Genomic DNA, 14480 nt, shown 5'->3' on the forward strand with positions numbered 1-14480 from the left:
TACATTGCTGTAAAAAGAATCCTTAGATATTTGCAAAGCTCAGTGAACGCAGGTTTATGGTATCCAAATACTCATGATTTTACACTCATCGGATACACTGACGCTGACTATGGACAGGATAAGCTGGAACGTAAAAGCACCTCTGGAGGATGTCACTTCTTAGGAAGCTGTCTTGTATCCTGGTTCAGCAAAAAGCAGGCGTCAGTAGCCCTGTCTACCACTGAAGCTGAGTACATTGCTGCTGGTCATTGTGTTGCTCAAGTCCTATGGATTAAGCAACAGCTTGAAGACTATGGTGTTCAAACGAAGACAATTGAAGTCAAATGTAACAATAAAAGTGCAATTGATCTTTCAAAGAACCCAATTCAACACACCAGAATGAAGCATGTCAGCATCAGACATCACTTCATTAGAGACCATGTACTCAAGGGTGAGATCAAGCTGACCTTTGTCCCAACGGACGAACAACTTGCGGATATCTTCACGAAGCCACTGGCCCGTGAGCAGTTCAGCATACTGAGAGAAGTTATTGGTATGTTTAATCCTCTTCAGTAAATTCCTGAACTAAATGAATATGCATGCTGAGTGAATTACTATGCTGAATGATTGATTGTTTGCTTAGTAACTCATCGAAACTGACTGAACATCAAATACTGAGTAAACTTGCACACTGAGTAAATTAGTTTAAACTTAAACTTAAAAAACCATCTCTTTATGCAATACTGACCACTCAGAATATCAAACGATTAGTATTCTAAACGCTGAGTGTTAGATCCGTTAGAATAAATGCAATAGCACGCATATAGCCCTAGGATGACGTATACGCCGTATGTGTCATAAATACCAGGATCTTTGTCGGTTCAAAATCCCAAGGCAATACTGACACATGGATTCGATTAAATCCACACCACACATCACCTCTATAAATAATGGGTATTTCCCTATTTTTTATTCTTTACGCTTATCGAACTCTAAGGCAAAGAAATTCCTTCTCTCTAAAATTCCATCGAAGCTTTCCCATCCTAAAACTATGACTAAGGTTTCCTACAACACCTCCGGTGCCGGCCACCAAAAGTCCAGCTCCGATGAACCTACAAAGAATCCTCCAACACCCAGCAAAGGAAAAGCTGGTCAGGAAAAACCCGTAAAAATCAGAACCTACTCCAAGGTTTTCGAGAATGTCCGTGAATGGAAAGTTGAACCCTCAAGATGGGTATCGGAAAACTTCGTGCAAAATGAACAACCGTTCTGCGAGTGGATTTCACAGAATGGATGGACTGGGCTGTTTTCGGTTAGGGATGAAACTTATCCTGACCTGGTGAGGGAGTTTTACCACAACCTCAAAGTTGCAAATGACAACACTGACTACCTGTGCACAGTGGTGAAAGACAAAACCATTTTCATCAACCCTCTCTACATAGGAAATCTGCTCAATTTAAAAACTGAGGGAGCAAGGCTGAGAAGATCTGGAGATTAGGATGGAATTGGGTATGTACACAACTTCTGCAAACCTGAGGGCCACTCAGGAGAAGTCTCAGCTTCATCAATGGGTCGGCACCAGAAAATGGCTCACTACTTGCTGACCTACTTCATCTACCCAAAGATCAACTGCACTACATCAGCAACAAACTTCGAGCAATGCTTTATATGGCATATGCTGACGTACACTCCCATCAACATGCCGGTCTTTCTCGTTGCTGGTTTCCTTCGAAGCACTGGCACGATGCGGCTTGGATCACTCATCACCAGAATCCTCATTGACCATAAGGTTGATCTCGAACGTGAGGAGAAGACTTGAGGAACTGAGATCACAGCTGCCTCACTGAGAGCACTAAAGTTTGGACAGCCTTTGAAGAAAGGTAAAGCTGCTGCTGCTGCTGGCCAAGCTGAGGGAACTGTTGAGCCAAAGAAAGGGCGAAGGACTAAGGCCCCAGCTTCCCGCAAAAGGAAAACTGCTGAGACTCCTTCCAAAAACGTTGAGTCTCCAACAAAAAGGCAGAAGTCAGCTGAGAAACGAAGCAGGCAAGGTGAGCCTGGAACTGAGGAAACTACTGAGCAACCTCAGAAGAAGTAGAAACCTTCTACACTGACTCCCCTCAACGCTATACCAACTGATTTCGTTGTACCGGGTGACTCTCACTTCACCCAGTGTCAAAGTACTATAGCTGAGCATGATGAGCACGATGTACAACTGGATGATCATTTTATCTCCCAAGTTGAAGAAGAACTTGATGGTGATAGCTCAGAGGAAGAAGAAGAAGAAGCCATCGGTCAGGATGACGCTGAGGACTCTGAGGAAACAGCCAGTGAGAATGAGGTTGAGCATGCCGATACTGAGTTGGCTGCTGGAGTTGAGCAAGTACTCGACCAACACACTGTTGATCCAGCTGAAGAGCAAACTGACCAGCCTCATACTGAGCAACAAGAATCTTCCCCTTCTCACTCAAGAGAACCTGATCATACTGTCACTCCACCTCGTAGAAGGCGAAAGTTGGTCAAGGCCAGTGAGAAGCTAGTCAGTGAACCTCCTGTGCAACCACCAACTCTTCCTGACTTTGTCCTCTCAAAGAAAACTAAGGACCCTTCTACCGTCAAACTCAAGTTTTTCAAACGCCAATCAACCTCCACTACATCGGCGCCATTAAAAAAGCAAGCCTCTGTTTCTTCTCAGCAGGAACATACCGACCCCAATGCTTCTGTAACATCAACCAGTCAGGTTGAGCCGACTACTATTCATGCTATTTCCTCTAGCATGGTGCTGACTCCACACACTTCTGCCGTCAGCACAGACAGTATTCGCATTACAACTTCTCCAACTCAACTCTTTGCCAATCAATCAACTATCCCACAAACACAAGTGCAGATTGGTTCATCACTTCCAGTCACTGACCTGGTAACTCCTTTCACTCCTCGTCCTTTCGGTCACACTGATGTCCCTGAAGGATCACAAAGCTATCTGAATGCCACTGAGTCCGGAAAAAAGATCATTGACTCGGTGCAAGCATTAATCAGAGACCTTCAACACTCCACTCATCCTGCTGCTGGCTCTTCAATTCTTGAGACCACCCAGCTTTCCCAAGTCACTCAGCTTCTCAACGAAGTTAAGGGACTCAAGGATCTGCTGAACGTCGTCATATCCTTCCAAGCACAGCAAGCTAAGCAGGATTCAATTGCCAAGCTGGCTGAGATTCAGCTGACAACCGTGCAACACTTGAACTCTCTCCACCAACAAGTCCAGAACTTATCAGCTGCGCATCCTGACTATGCCACTTCATCTGAAATCAAGATGCTCTTTGCTCAGCTTCATACTGAGCAACTTAAGACCAACGAGCAAATGGTTTCGTACAGTCAGTGCTCGGTAGAGCAAATTGGTGAGGCTATACGGTTGCTTAATCTGAATAAGCAAGAGATGGATACTGACGCAATGAAGCAGAATGAGATGCTGACTCTCGCACAACAAACTTTCAACCACATTCGTCATAACAACATTCAACGTCAGTATTACGACACAACTCTTTTAAAGACTTTTCACCAAATCTTTCCTGGCCTTACTGAAGCTCTTATCTGGCAAGGCAAAGCTCAAGCGTTTAGCGTCAATATGCTCAGTGCTGCTGATCTCAAAGTACCCAAAGAGGTATCAGCTGATGGAGTTGCCATCTTTGATGGCGTAAATGAAAGCGCTGAGAAACTTAAGGAGCTGTCCCAAGAACTAACTCGAGATGTCTTAACTGATGCTTTCAGACTCCCTGAAGTTGACAAAACGGGGGAGAAAGAACATGCAGCTAGAGCTCAGCATGAGCGAAGTCAGTCGTCGCAACACAGGAAAAAGAAATAGATAGGCTAGCTCGGTATAGGCTAAGTCAGTTGTACTCTATTTGCCTTATCTATATATATTTTGCTGTGTAATCACTGACTTCTATCTATATATCATATCTGCATCTTTTATTCAATTTCTGAGTTATGATATATGTTACTAAGTACTGAGTCATTATGTATCTTCAATTAAATCAGCTATGTTTAATACTTGTAACATTTATTGACTAAATCAAATGCTGATAACATGTTTGACATTGACCTATGTGTTTATAAAACATTCTGATAAGAACTCATTGAACAACAAATTACTCAGCGCGCTCTATATGACTAAACCTTCCGCTTAATACTGAGTAAATAGAATATGTTGAAATAGCTGACCTATATCTAAAAACTGACCTTAGACTTACTCATTTAAACCTTTAAATGTTTTGAGTAAAACTAAGTCAGTAGCTCAACCCTTACGGGGGAGTTTGCTAAACTATACTAGGTCAACTATCATGGGGGAGCTCATACTGAGTTCCTCGCTGAATAGTTTTGCCAACATCAAAATGGGGGAGTTTGTTGAAACACCTTTCCACATAATTTTGATTTGACAAAATTGTTTAAGTATAATTTAAAATACATATTCTAAAACATACTAAGTTTAAATGCTTTGATTTATTCTACTAATGTGTTTGTTCAATGTTGAGTTAAAACTGTTATAAGACATAAGAATTAAAAGGCCCAAGCCCAATATGGAAGCCAAGGCCCAAGTCAAACAACTCAGTACAACTCGGCCCGCGTTTGTCAAAACGTTGCCGTTCTGGACAAAACGCAACTCAGCATGAGAAGGATCTAGAAGACCTTCGGGAACAACTTCAAGATGAAGCTGCTGAGTAGATTCGACAAACGTACAAGACAGCAGCTGGCGAAGGAAAACTTCCAGACAAAGTATTTCTCCTTTGGGCAAAGTTCAGACGACACAGTATGCTGTCCAGTTGACTTTACCATAAAAGGAGAGACAGTCTGCTGAGCTGACCGAGGACAGAAGATACACAATTCTGATTGGCCGAGAGCTCTGAGCAAGTCAGGATGACAACGACAGGAAGCCGTTTCCCTCCAATGGTTATTTCGAAATTTGAAATGACCGATGCCCAGACGTCTCTATAAATAGTGCCATCAGAAGCTTCACTCAACACAGAACTTGATCAAGCCATTACGCTGACCAAATTTCTACACAAGTTCTGCAAGCAAAGAAGCAAAGAAAAATCTTACACTACAATTCTTATATCTGTGTAAAAGTCTAGAGTGATTATTTCAATCGTCTAAAGTGTCTTAGCAAATCTTTGTATAGGACAAAACACTTATCATTTCTAGAGATTAGAAAGGAGAGGCTGAGTACTCGGTTTTAGTACTCAGCGAGAGATTAGGATTGAGTAGAGGTATAGAGGAAGGTACTCTTTTCATACTCAGTTGCTAAGATTGTAAAAGGTTTGAGGCTCTACCTTTAAAGAGCTCAGTAGAGGATTCGAAATCTCGGAACGTGTTCCGGGGACAGGTCGTACGCTTAGAAGAAGCCGAACCTGGATAAATCTGCTGAGTGAAGTATTTCTTACCTTTAACTCCTTATATATATTGCTTGCTTAAAATAACCAAAAACTGACCAAGTAAAGAGGTCAAGTTTGAGTTGTGCGCATTAAACGTCTGAGCTCAGGAATAGACTCTAAGTGCTATCTCCTGACTCAAGCTAAGAAACTGACCTAGTCACCAGTTGACTAAGCCAGTATCTTGCTGTTTACTCAGCGCCGCTGTTAAAACCTTTTTTCCTTAGAAAAAGAAGTCTGCCCTAATTGCGAAAAAGTTTAAATAGTTCCTAACCCCCCCCCCCCCTTGGAACTACACTTGCAACCTTACAAGGGACCAACAGGGATGACCTATAAACTTGACAAAAACGTCATTAAAAGAATAGAGTAAGAATTTGCAATCATCAAGAATGAGACCATACAAGAGATAACATAGACATGACTCAAATGCTCAACTACAGTAGCGACGTCGGTTTGATCACACAACTATCACGTCTCAGATTCTTCAACCAACTAGGAGCTTCACGAATGCTGATAGCGTTACCATCACGGGGAAGAAAATTACCTTAAATAGTCTTTAAGAAAGCCCCACAAAAAACACCATTATTATCTCGAATTACAACACCTAGTCCTAGTAGCCTAGAACCCGTAATAACCGAAGCATCAACATTCAACTTAAACGCACAATTGGTAGGCTTAGTCTACTTAACACATCCCCTAAGTGAAGACTCATCACTAATCGACCCACCCTCAACAAAAAATAAACTTTAATAGAGTTTTGAGAATCCTACCATTCTTTTAAACTTGAACAAATCATTCGGTAGGAAATATCAACAACAATCCTCACACCTTTACACACAATCTTATTTCTACTAAGCCAAATCCCCCAAACAGTCATTGTCCAATGACAAAGACGGTCCTTTGCAAAACTATAGAACACAAAATCTACCTAGTCCCTAAAATTGTCAAGACAACCAAACGCAGCAATGCTAAACCTTGAGGCATCCAAATAGCAATAGAATGTTAACAAGAAAAAAAAGGATGCATCACAGTTTTATATCCGGGACCACACAATAGACACATCAAACTGATATTTATCTTTCTGTTAACCAAAACTATAATAGTAGGTAGAATATCATTATACACTCTCCATAAAAAAATTACATACATTTCTAGGAATTTTTAACTTCCATAACAAATCCCAATTGTTGCTGAAAACAGATGGAACAAAATTACAAAGCAACTTGTAGGCGCTACTAACTGAATACCACCCGTGATGTTCAAACCTCAAAAACCTAGAATTAGGACTTGTCTCACGAGAAATCGATATGCTAAGGATATTAGAAATATCAACCTCATTGAAAATATCTTAAACAATTTTCACATCTCACTTTCGCATTCTCGATTCAAACAAAGATGATATAGGAGTTTCGGCAATCTCATGTGGGAGGACAGTGGTAACCTTTTCTATAAGATTACCAACAACCCACTAATCACTATCAATTTTTAACAAATCACTATTACTAGCACGACAACGACAACCTTGCAATAGTAAATTACAGGCCTCTCGAATACTTAACCAAATAAAACTTGGTTTATTTCCTTTAGGAGCATTCAGGAAATCGCCATTTCTAAAATACCGAGTCTGAAAACTCGAGCCACTAACGAGCAAGCATAAAGAAATATCCATCCTTGTTACAAAGCATAGAGATATTGAAATCCCGTAACTTTTTTTTTAATAAAAACCCAACCTACCACTTAATTTAGGAATACACATCTTATCCCAACTAAACCATCGAATGTCTTTACCTATGTACACCACCAAAACGAGTTGAACATCCTTTCAGTTTCAGAACACAATCTTATAGGTAAAAGAAATTCATTCATAGCATTGAAAAACTGATTTAATAAGGAGTTCTTTACCTGCTCTATACAACAACTTTGAATGCCAAGAATTTATTGAACAATTGAAATTGAGACAAAGTTTAAGGGGATTTGAATATCCATTGATCGTTTTTCAACGTTAAAAATTCGTAAATGAATGTTTAATTTCTTTCTATTAAAAAACTAAAAAAAATCAATTTAGCATTCATAAATTATGATAAGCATGACTGATTTCTTGCATTATGGATAAATTACAAAAATGGATCAAATGTGAGGCCCATTTATATATTTAACCCATTTACTCAACCTACTACATATCTAGACCGATTTTGTGTGACTTTCCCATAATACCCTCAATATTTACGCGCGTCTCCCTCCCTCCCATCTGACTTCGCAGATTCGACATTATGCGAAGCCTGCGAAACTAATGTTTGGGTTTACTTGATGAATTTAATTAGCATATGTGAAGTCTGTGAAGCTAATGTTTGGGTTTACTTGATGAATTTAATTAGCATATGCGAAGCCTGGATGTGTTTTGAAGCTAATTCGCGAAGTGGTATATAACAAAAATGCCAAACAACAACGAATTCTAACATTAAAATCATAACATTATCAAAATTTACAACAAGATTGCCACAATAAACTCCTAACAAATCACTTCAAAGTGAACCTGACTAATCCGGTACCAATTTTGAAGCGGATGAGTAATTTCTCCCTCTACAGGAAGTCCAGACCTTTTGGGATGAGGAATGGAAGTCCAAACCTTTTGGGATGGACGTGTCCCATGGTGCACACCAAGATTGGTACAATCTCTCCTAACCAACCATTTTAAAGTGAATGTGCAAATCTTGAGGGAAATTTCTCCCTATACAGGAAGGAAAGTCATCTCCCCTGCAGCCCAATACGCCGCCTTCTAGAAAGGGATGTTATGTAATCAACCACCTTCAGAAAAAATTAATCGTGTTAGGCAGGAAAAAAGACGACGTTCGCAAAATGAGGATTAGCGAAGCATGCGAATGTAAATGTGCAGGGAAAGAGGTGATTTTACTTCGCTAATCCATGTTTTCGCGAGGTATGTGAGGTCTGAAACGTGACGATCTACGTCGCATATCGATGCTTTCGCGAAGTCTGTGAGGGAAACCATGAACTTTTCTACTCGCAGATTTCGCGAACTAATCGATTCACGAAGTAGATCGTCACGTTTCAGGCTCTTTCTCTTCGCAGATCTTCGCGAAATCATCGACTACGCGAAGTATATTCATGAAAAGACGCAGACAAAACAGCAGATACTTACATTTTTCACGCATTTCACTCTTAAAAGTGACGATAACAATATGACAAACTGGGGAAAACGATGGAAATAACGTAGAATAACCATTTCTTTGATGGTAACAAGAAGAAAGAAACCAAGTAACGAGCATGAACAGGAAGAAGAAGAACCATGGCTTCGTTTTCTAAGATTAGGAAGTTGCAGAATCAAGAGATGAAGAGAGGAAAAAGAGAATTTCATTGTGATTTGACGAAATCGTGCAGATATCGTGCAATTTAAAGAAAGATAGAAAGATTAAAAGTCTTGAAATCATTAATGGAGGAGCCAACTTTTTGCGTAATCAAGAAGAAGGGGGGAGCGGCCGTTCACGTTGTGGGAAGTGAGAATGTTAGAGGTATTATGGGAAAATCATACAAAATCAGTCTAAATATACAGTGGATTGAGTAAATGAGTTAAATATATAAATGAACTTCCTATTTAACCTAGTTTTGTAATTTTCCCTTTGCATTATTTATCACACTGATTTATTGGCCAAAATTATATTTCTCGATAAAGAAAATGGTAATGCCGTTAGAAAGGAAACTCCAAATAATGCAAACGGTGAGTCATTTCGTAAACTTTTTATAAGCCTCCGAGAAAACGCTGCGTTTTGAAATGGTTGTTTTGTTTCGCTTACGGGACACACAAGATCAGATTCGACGAAGAAGGAAAACTGAGAAACGGTGAGAAAGAAAGACGATGCCTTCTAAAAGAAACCATACGACGGAGCTTGGTTGCATAGCGTGCGAAGAGCTGAGCGACCTCGGGGCGGGAAAGGAAGGTTGGCTAGTGGATAACCCTAACCTTCATTGTGCCCTTGACACCCACTCACTCGCCTTAGCAAATCGCTTTCTCATCTTAGTGACCGGTTGGGATGAAGGTCCCCGCCTTAAGATCCGACCCGATTTGTCTCCGATCGAGTCTGAGTCCATTACCGCATTGGAGTGGCTGGTCTTTGATGACGTTCGAGTGATTGCTGCGGGGACTTCTCGTGGGTATTTATTGATTTACTCCTTGGATGGCAATTTGATTCATAAACAGGTTCGTCACTTAATTAGCTTGGTGAATTCAGCTCAAAATTTGAATTGAAAAGAAGAAATTGTTGTTTGACTTCTTGTGCAGATGATATATCCTGGCCGGATATTCAAAATCAGAATCCGTGGAACTAAGAAAGACTTGACTGAAAATGCATCATCTTCTTCAGAAGAAATCTGTGTCGTTATGCCTGGTGTAGTTGCTCGTTTGGATGGCTCTGATTTCCAGGTATATATCGTGAGATGTTGATTAGAGAGAGAGAGTCAGTTTCATGTCTGAACTAGGATGGTTGGATCATTGCGAATTAATTAAGGTTGACAATCAGATATGTTGGACTGGGATTTCTGAATATTCTTTACATTTGTTTTGTTGATTGGTGTAGAATATGTTGCAAGAATGGATTCAAGAAAAGCAATCTCAGTTTTGGAATGAAAAGCCTATGAACAGGGATTCAGATGCTTCAGGAACTCCTCACAAGATAATACCTCACCGGATATGGAATGTTAGTAAGTATGGGTCCTGTACTGATGCAGCCATCACTGGCATAATGCCACCTCCATTAATGGAAATTGAGGTGATTATATATGCTTATCTTCTTTTTGTTTATTTCTTTAATAGTTAATACTAGTATTCTATTTATTTTTTCTTTGTTTCAATGCTTTTGATGCTCAATTTGAATTTGAATTTGAATTGCAAAAGCCTTTCTTTTTCTGTGAATGCCATGATTTTTGTGCTTTGAAAATTGAAAAAGAAAAAGTTTCTTATAAGTTATACTCATTTTCTGGTTTCATACTCCTTATTCTTCCCTATTGTTTGTGCATAATAATTCCACTGGTGATTTATATATCATTTCTGGTATTTGAATTCAGCTGCTTTTATTGTTGGGCAGTCAAGTCAGCGATACTATTGTGCAGTCACTATTGGCGAAGATGCAGTAATTTCAGCTTACAGGTCTGTATTATTTGTGATTATGTTCTGTTCTGCTGATTTATATTTGGATTAAAATGGTATCAAGTTGACAAAATTTAGTTTCAACCTGTTGAAAGACTTTCAGAAGACAGAAGCAGGTCTCTAGTGGGAGCTCTTCTTTCAAAAGTTGTTCCTGCAACATTCTCAACAATAGTCTCTGTCTCCAAAATGTTATGGCGCAGTGATAAAAGTCCGGCCAAAAAATCAGAAGCAAAGCCTCAGTCATTTGCTAAAGGTGAGACTAGTAGACTACCTTCCCTATTGTCTGTTCGTCCAGCCTCATTTGGTCTTGAGCTTCTTCTTTTTCTTCAATTTTTTTCGCTGTTGAATGACATCACTGCCGGCTATTTGGACTATTTAAGTAGACCGTTCTAAGTCAGGGTTGCATTTCGACATTCTTTCCTTATTATTAAAAGCCCAATTTTCTGAGTTAAGAAGACTTCTGAAATGTCTCTCAAACAATTATTTCACAAGCCTATTAGTTGTACTTTTTCCAATGTTTCCTTTTTAGGTTTGCTTGCACCTTCTTTTTACGTTCATTCCTTTCTAAGTTTCTTGGTTTTCTGTTCTGCTATGGTTAGAGATATCTCCTCTTGTAAAAGATACAGAAATCTTCAGATCACTGTGCAAACAACAAGCAGGCATTAACAAATAATAAGCACTTTGTGATTTTCTTAGCAACAGCAAATTAATTTAAGGGTGTTATTTTATGTGCTTTTTTTTGAAACTATATGGACTTACGTAACAATTTGTGAATAACATTTGTATTTCTCTTTAGAACCATGTTGAATGATTGACTGTTATCATAATATTGCAGCTTCTCCTTTAACATGTTTAAAGGATCATCCGAGGAAAGGTGAGAAGCTCACATTATCACCAAGTGGAACATTAGCTGCAATAACAGATTCACTTGGTCGTATATTGCTCTTAGACACTCAAGCACTTGTAGTTGTGCGACTTTGGAAGGTTTTCTCTCAGTGCTCATAAAAGTTAAATATTTACTTGGCTATTTGTTTTCTCTCTTACACTAGGCATCAATTTGTGCAGGGTTATCGTGATGCTAGTTGTTTCTTCTTAGAGATGCTAGTTAAAAACGATAAAGCAGAGGCTAGTTCCTCGTATTATGTACCATCAAAGAGCGATTACTGTCTCTGTCTAGCTATTCATGCGCCCAAGAAAGGAATTGTTGAGGTTCGTTATTTTCTCTTTTAATGTGCTTTCATCCTTGTCGATGGATGAGGTGCCCTATTGATTTAGGTATGTCAGCATCTGCATATTCTATATGTGAAGAGTCAAGCGTGACTGCTCAATTTGCTTGACTTTTGATCTCTTTCAAGCTGGAGAAGCCTTTTTATATGTTTTATCCGACTTGTGTAAAGTATACTTTGTATTGGAGATGAGAACCTGAATACAATTTTGTTTCTATGCCGAATATGTACAGGTGTGGCAGATGAGAACTGGACCGCGGCTTCGAACAATCAGGTGCAGTAGGGGTAGTAGATTACTTCAACCAACATACAGGTTTGGATCATCATTAGACTCCCCTTATGTTCCTCTCGAAGTTTTTTTGTTGAATGGGGAATCAGGTCTATTATCAGTTTTGAATCGCTCCCTTAATTGATTATTGTTCATTCTTAGTAATTTTCATTCTTTCATTCTTCTGCAATATCTGGGGTTCTCTTGCTGTATGATATTGTAGATGCTACTGTACATATGAGAGCCAGATTTTAACACATAATATGCAGAAACTTTTTCTATGAATCAACATTCAACTTGAGGGAAAAGAAAGTTTGCATTTTATGGCACTAGCTGAAATTGAGCTTAGAGCCATACAAGTCAAAGCCAACATCCCCAAATTGTATGAAATGAATATTAGTTTGAAATCAAAGTGTATTCGATTTAATCTTAGCCTTCACTTGGATGCATCGACATCTCATACGACAAGAATTTGGAACCATTACAAAGTTTTGACATAAAAATTAACTCATGCTAATTTGTATTTAATTTTTTTTTTCATTTTCTTTTTACTGAGAAATTGAATAATAAGGCTTGTTTTTTGAATAACAATCTTAATTTTATTGTTTTTATTTTTTGAGAAGGTATGCTTGATGCTTTTGAGATTCCATTAAGGTTTTATTTTCTCAAACCTAAACTTGTGATTCATGATCATTGGCTAAGGTGCTTTTTGATAAAACTTATGATGAATATTATAAGTGCTGAAATGTTTAATGATACAACGGTTTGATAAGTACAACAAATAAGTATTGAATAATGTTAACTTGAAATTTTAAATTAAATATTTTGACGAATAAAAAAATCCCAGTGACAGTTGAAAGCTCTACTGTGGGAAATGTTTTATGTAACAATTTTTATGAGTTGGTAGTTTAAATATTTACAAATGGCATATATATTAAGGTATTGAATCGAAGTTTATTATATTACTAATTATTTTTCGTATCTCAACTAATTTTTTCTCATGATTTAATAATGTTCGTTTTTTTTTTTTACAACCCTGAGAAAAAGAAAAAAAAAAGAAAGAAATAACAAAAGCAATAAAGCTCAACCAGGCCCAGGTCGTATTTATTTTTCAACAACAAATTCATGATAGTTGACGAGGATCCCAAAAAAAATCTACATTACCAGCGTCAATTTAACTATCAATTAGCAAGATGATTAGCTTTTGGAGATATATGGGTATGCCTTTGGATGTTTTTAATCAAAAGCGAGTAGCACATATAACTTAGCTGCCGTTTTGGTTTAGCTTTTATTGTTTGATATTGTTATTTGCTATTTGCTGTTTAGTAAAATTATAATTAATAGTTGCTGTTTTATATAATGGTAAAACTATGATTTTCGGTTGCTGTTAATATATAAAATGAAATGAATAATATAGACATGTTTTCAGTCAGTAAATAAATTATATAAATACAATACAAAAATTAAAAAAATAACTTTATATTGTTACTCGCCAAATCAAGAAAATTAACCAATAATATTTACTTTATCAACTTTGAGAAAGGACAGGGTTTCACCACCAGGAGTCCTAAAAAAAATGGTATATAGAACAATAAAATGTCTTAAAAAAAAGCCTTGTAGACTCTTCAAAATAATCATTATTAATATTCAAACGGAAGATTAGTGAAAAGTGACTAGGTGCAACAGGTTCGGTGGTTTTTTCGAAGAAATTATATTATGTCGTTAATGAAACATGATAATTGTATAACTTTTTTTTTTTCTTTTAAAACAATAATTGTTTAACATTTTCCTTTATTTAATGAGATGATATGTATCTTATTTCTTTTTATAGTTTAATTCATTACACCAAGTCGACTATAAACCTTATCGGGCTTTTTAGTTTTGTAACATTGTACAGGTGGATTTTCAGGCTTGGGCTTGGTCATGACTCATCAGGCCTTAGTTCATAGACATTGAACGAAATAGGCTCCAATTTAGTGTTTTGTAGAGACATGCGTACCTTGTAACGCTACTGCGCAAGTAACTTCCAGAATTAGAATCACTATTTGTTTTATGGGAAAATTACACAGAAATTCATTTTTTAAAAACTATTTACAACTATGTCACATTATAATTTTAGATTATGTCAAACTAGTAAAATCAGTACTTTTAATATATTTTAAGGATTAGAATTTATAAACTAGAAGTCTAGATTATATTTTCTAGAGTTTATGATTTATGAATTGAAGTTTAGAATTTTTAAATAACGGTACAAAATCATAATATATAGAGAATAATGATATATTAAGAATTAAGTTTGGTGATATGACTTAGTTGTAAATTTGTATTTAATTATGATATTCATGTATTTGACTCTTGTTTTATTTGGAAATTTAGTTTAATCCAGTACTAAACTCCAGTAACTTTTCGCGAGACTTTAATTTAAATTT

General features: G+C 37.6%; 1 protein-coding gene across 3 annotated transcripts; it reads left to right on the plus strand.

Moving 5' to 3' along the window:
• The first annotated feature begins 9182 nt into the window (after window positions 1-9182).
• LOC136218782 (uncharacterized) lies at window positions 9183-14164 on the plus strand. Of its 3 annotated transcripts, none has more exons than XM_066005886.1 (9): window positions 9183-9612; window positions 9694-9834; window positions 9989-10180; window positions 10496-10557; window positions 10653-10810; window positions 11393-11541; window positions 11623-11766; window positions 12017-12096; window positions 13949-14164. In XM_066005886.1, the coding sequence occupies exons 1-9, from the start codon at window positions 9271-9273 to the stop codon at window positions 13998-14000; spliced, it is 1320 nt and encodes a 439-aa protein (XP_065861958.1). In that variant the 5' UTR covers window positions 9183-9270; the 3' UTR covers window positions 14001-14164. The 3 variants fall into 3 exon arrangements, with proteins under 3 accessions (XP_065861958.1, XP_065861959.1, XP_065861957.1); XM_066005887.1 differs by having other exon boundaries at window positions 13961-14163; XM_066005885.1 differs by lacking the exon at window positions 13949-14164 and having other exon boundaries at window positions 9184-9612; window positions 12017-12662.
• Window positions 14165-14480: the final 316 nt, after the last annotated feature.

Source organism: Euphorbia lathyris, chromosome 2 (genome assembly GCF_963576675.1).
Source record: "Euphorbia lathyris chromosome 2, ddEupLath1.1, whole genome shotgun sequence".
NCBI classification, from domain to species: domain Eukaryota; kingdom Viridiplantae; phylum Streptophyta; class Magnoliopsida; order Malpighiales; family Euphorbiaceae; genus Euphorbia; species Euphorbia lathyris.

Coding starts and splice junctions, on each gene's coding strand:
- LOC136218782 (XM_066005885.1), top strand. CDS start 9,271: ATGCCTTCTAAAAGAAACCATACGACGGAGCTTGGTTGCATAGCGTGC. Junction 10,181..10,495: donor CTCCATTAATGGAAATTGAG/GTGATTATATAT, acceptor ATTGTTGGGCAG/TCAAGTCAGCGATACTATTG. Junction 10,558..10,652: donor GCAGTAATTTCAGCTTACAG/GTCTGTATTATT, acceptor ACCTGTTGAAAG/ACTTTCAGAAGACAGAAGCA.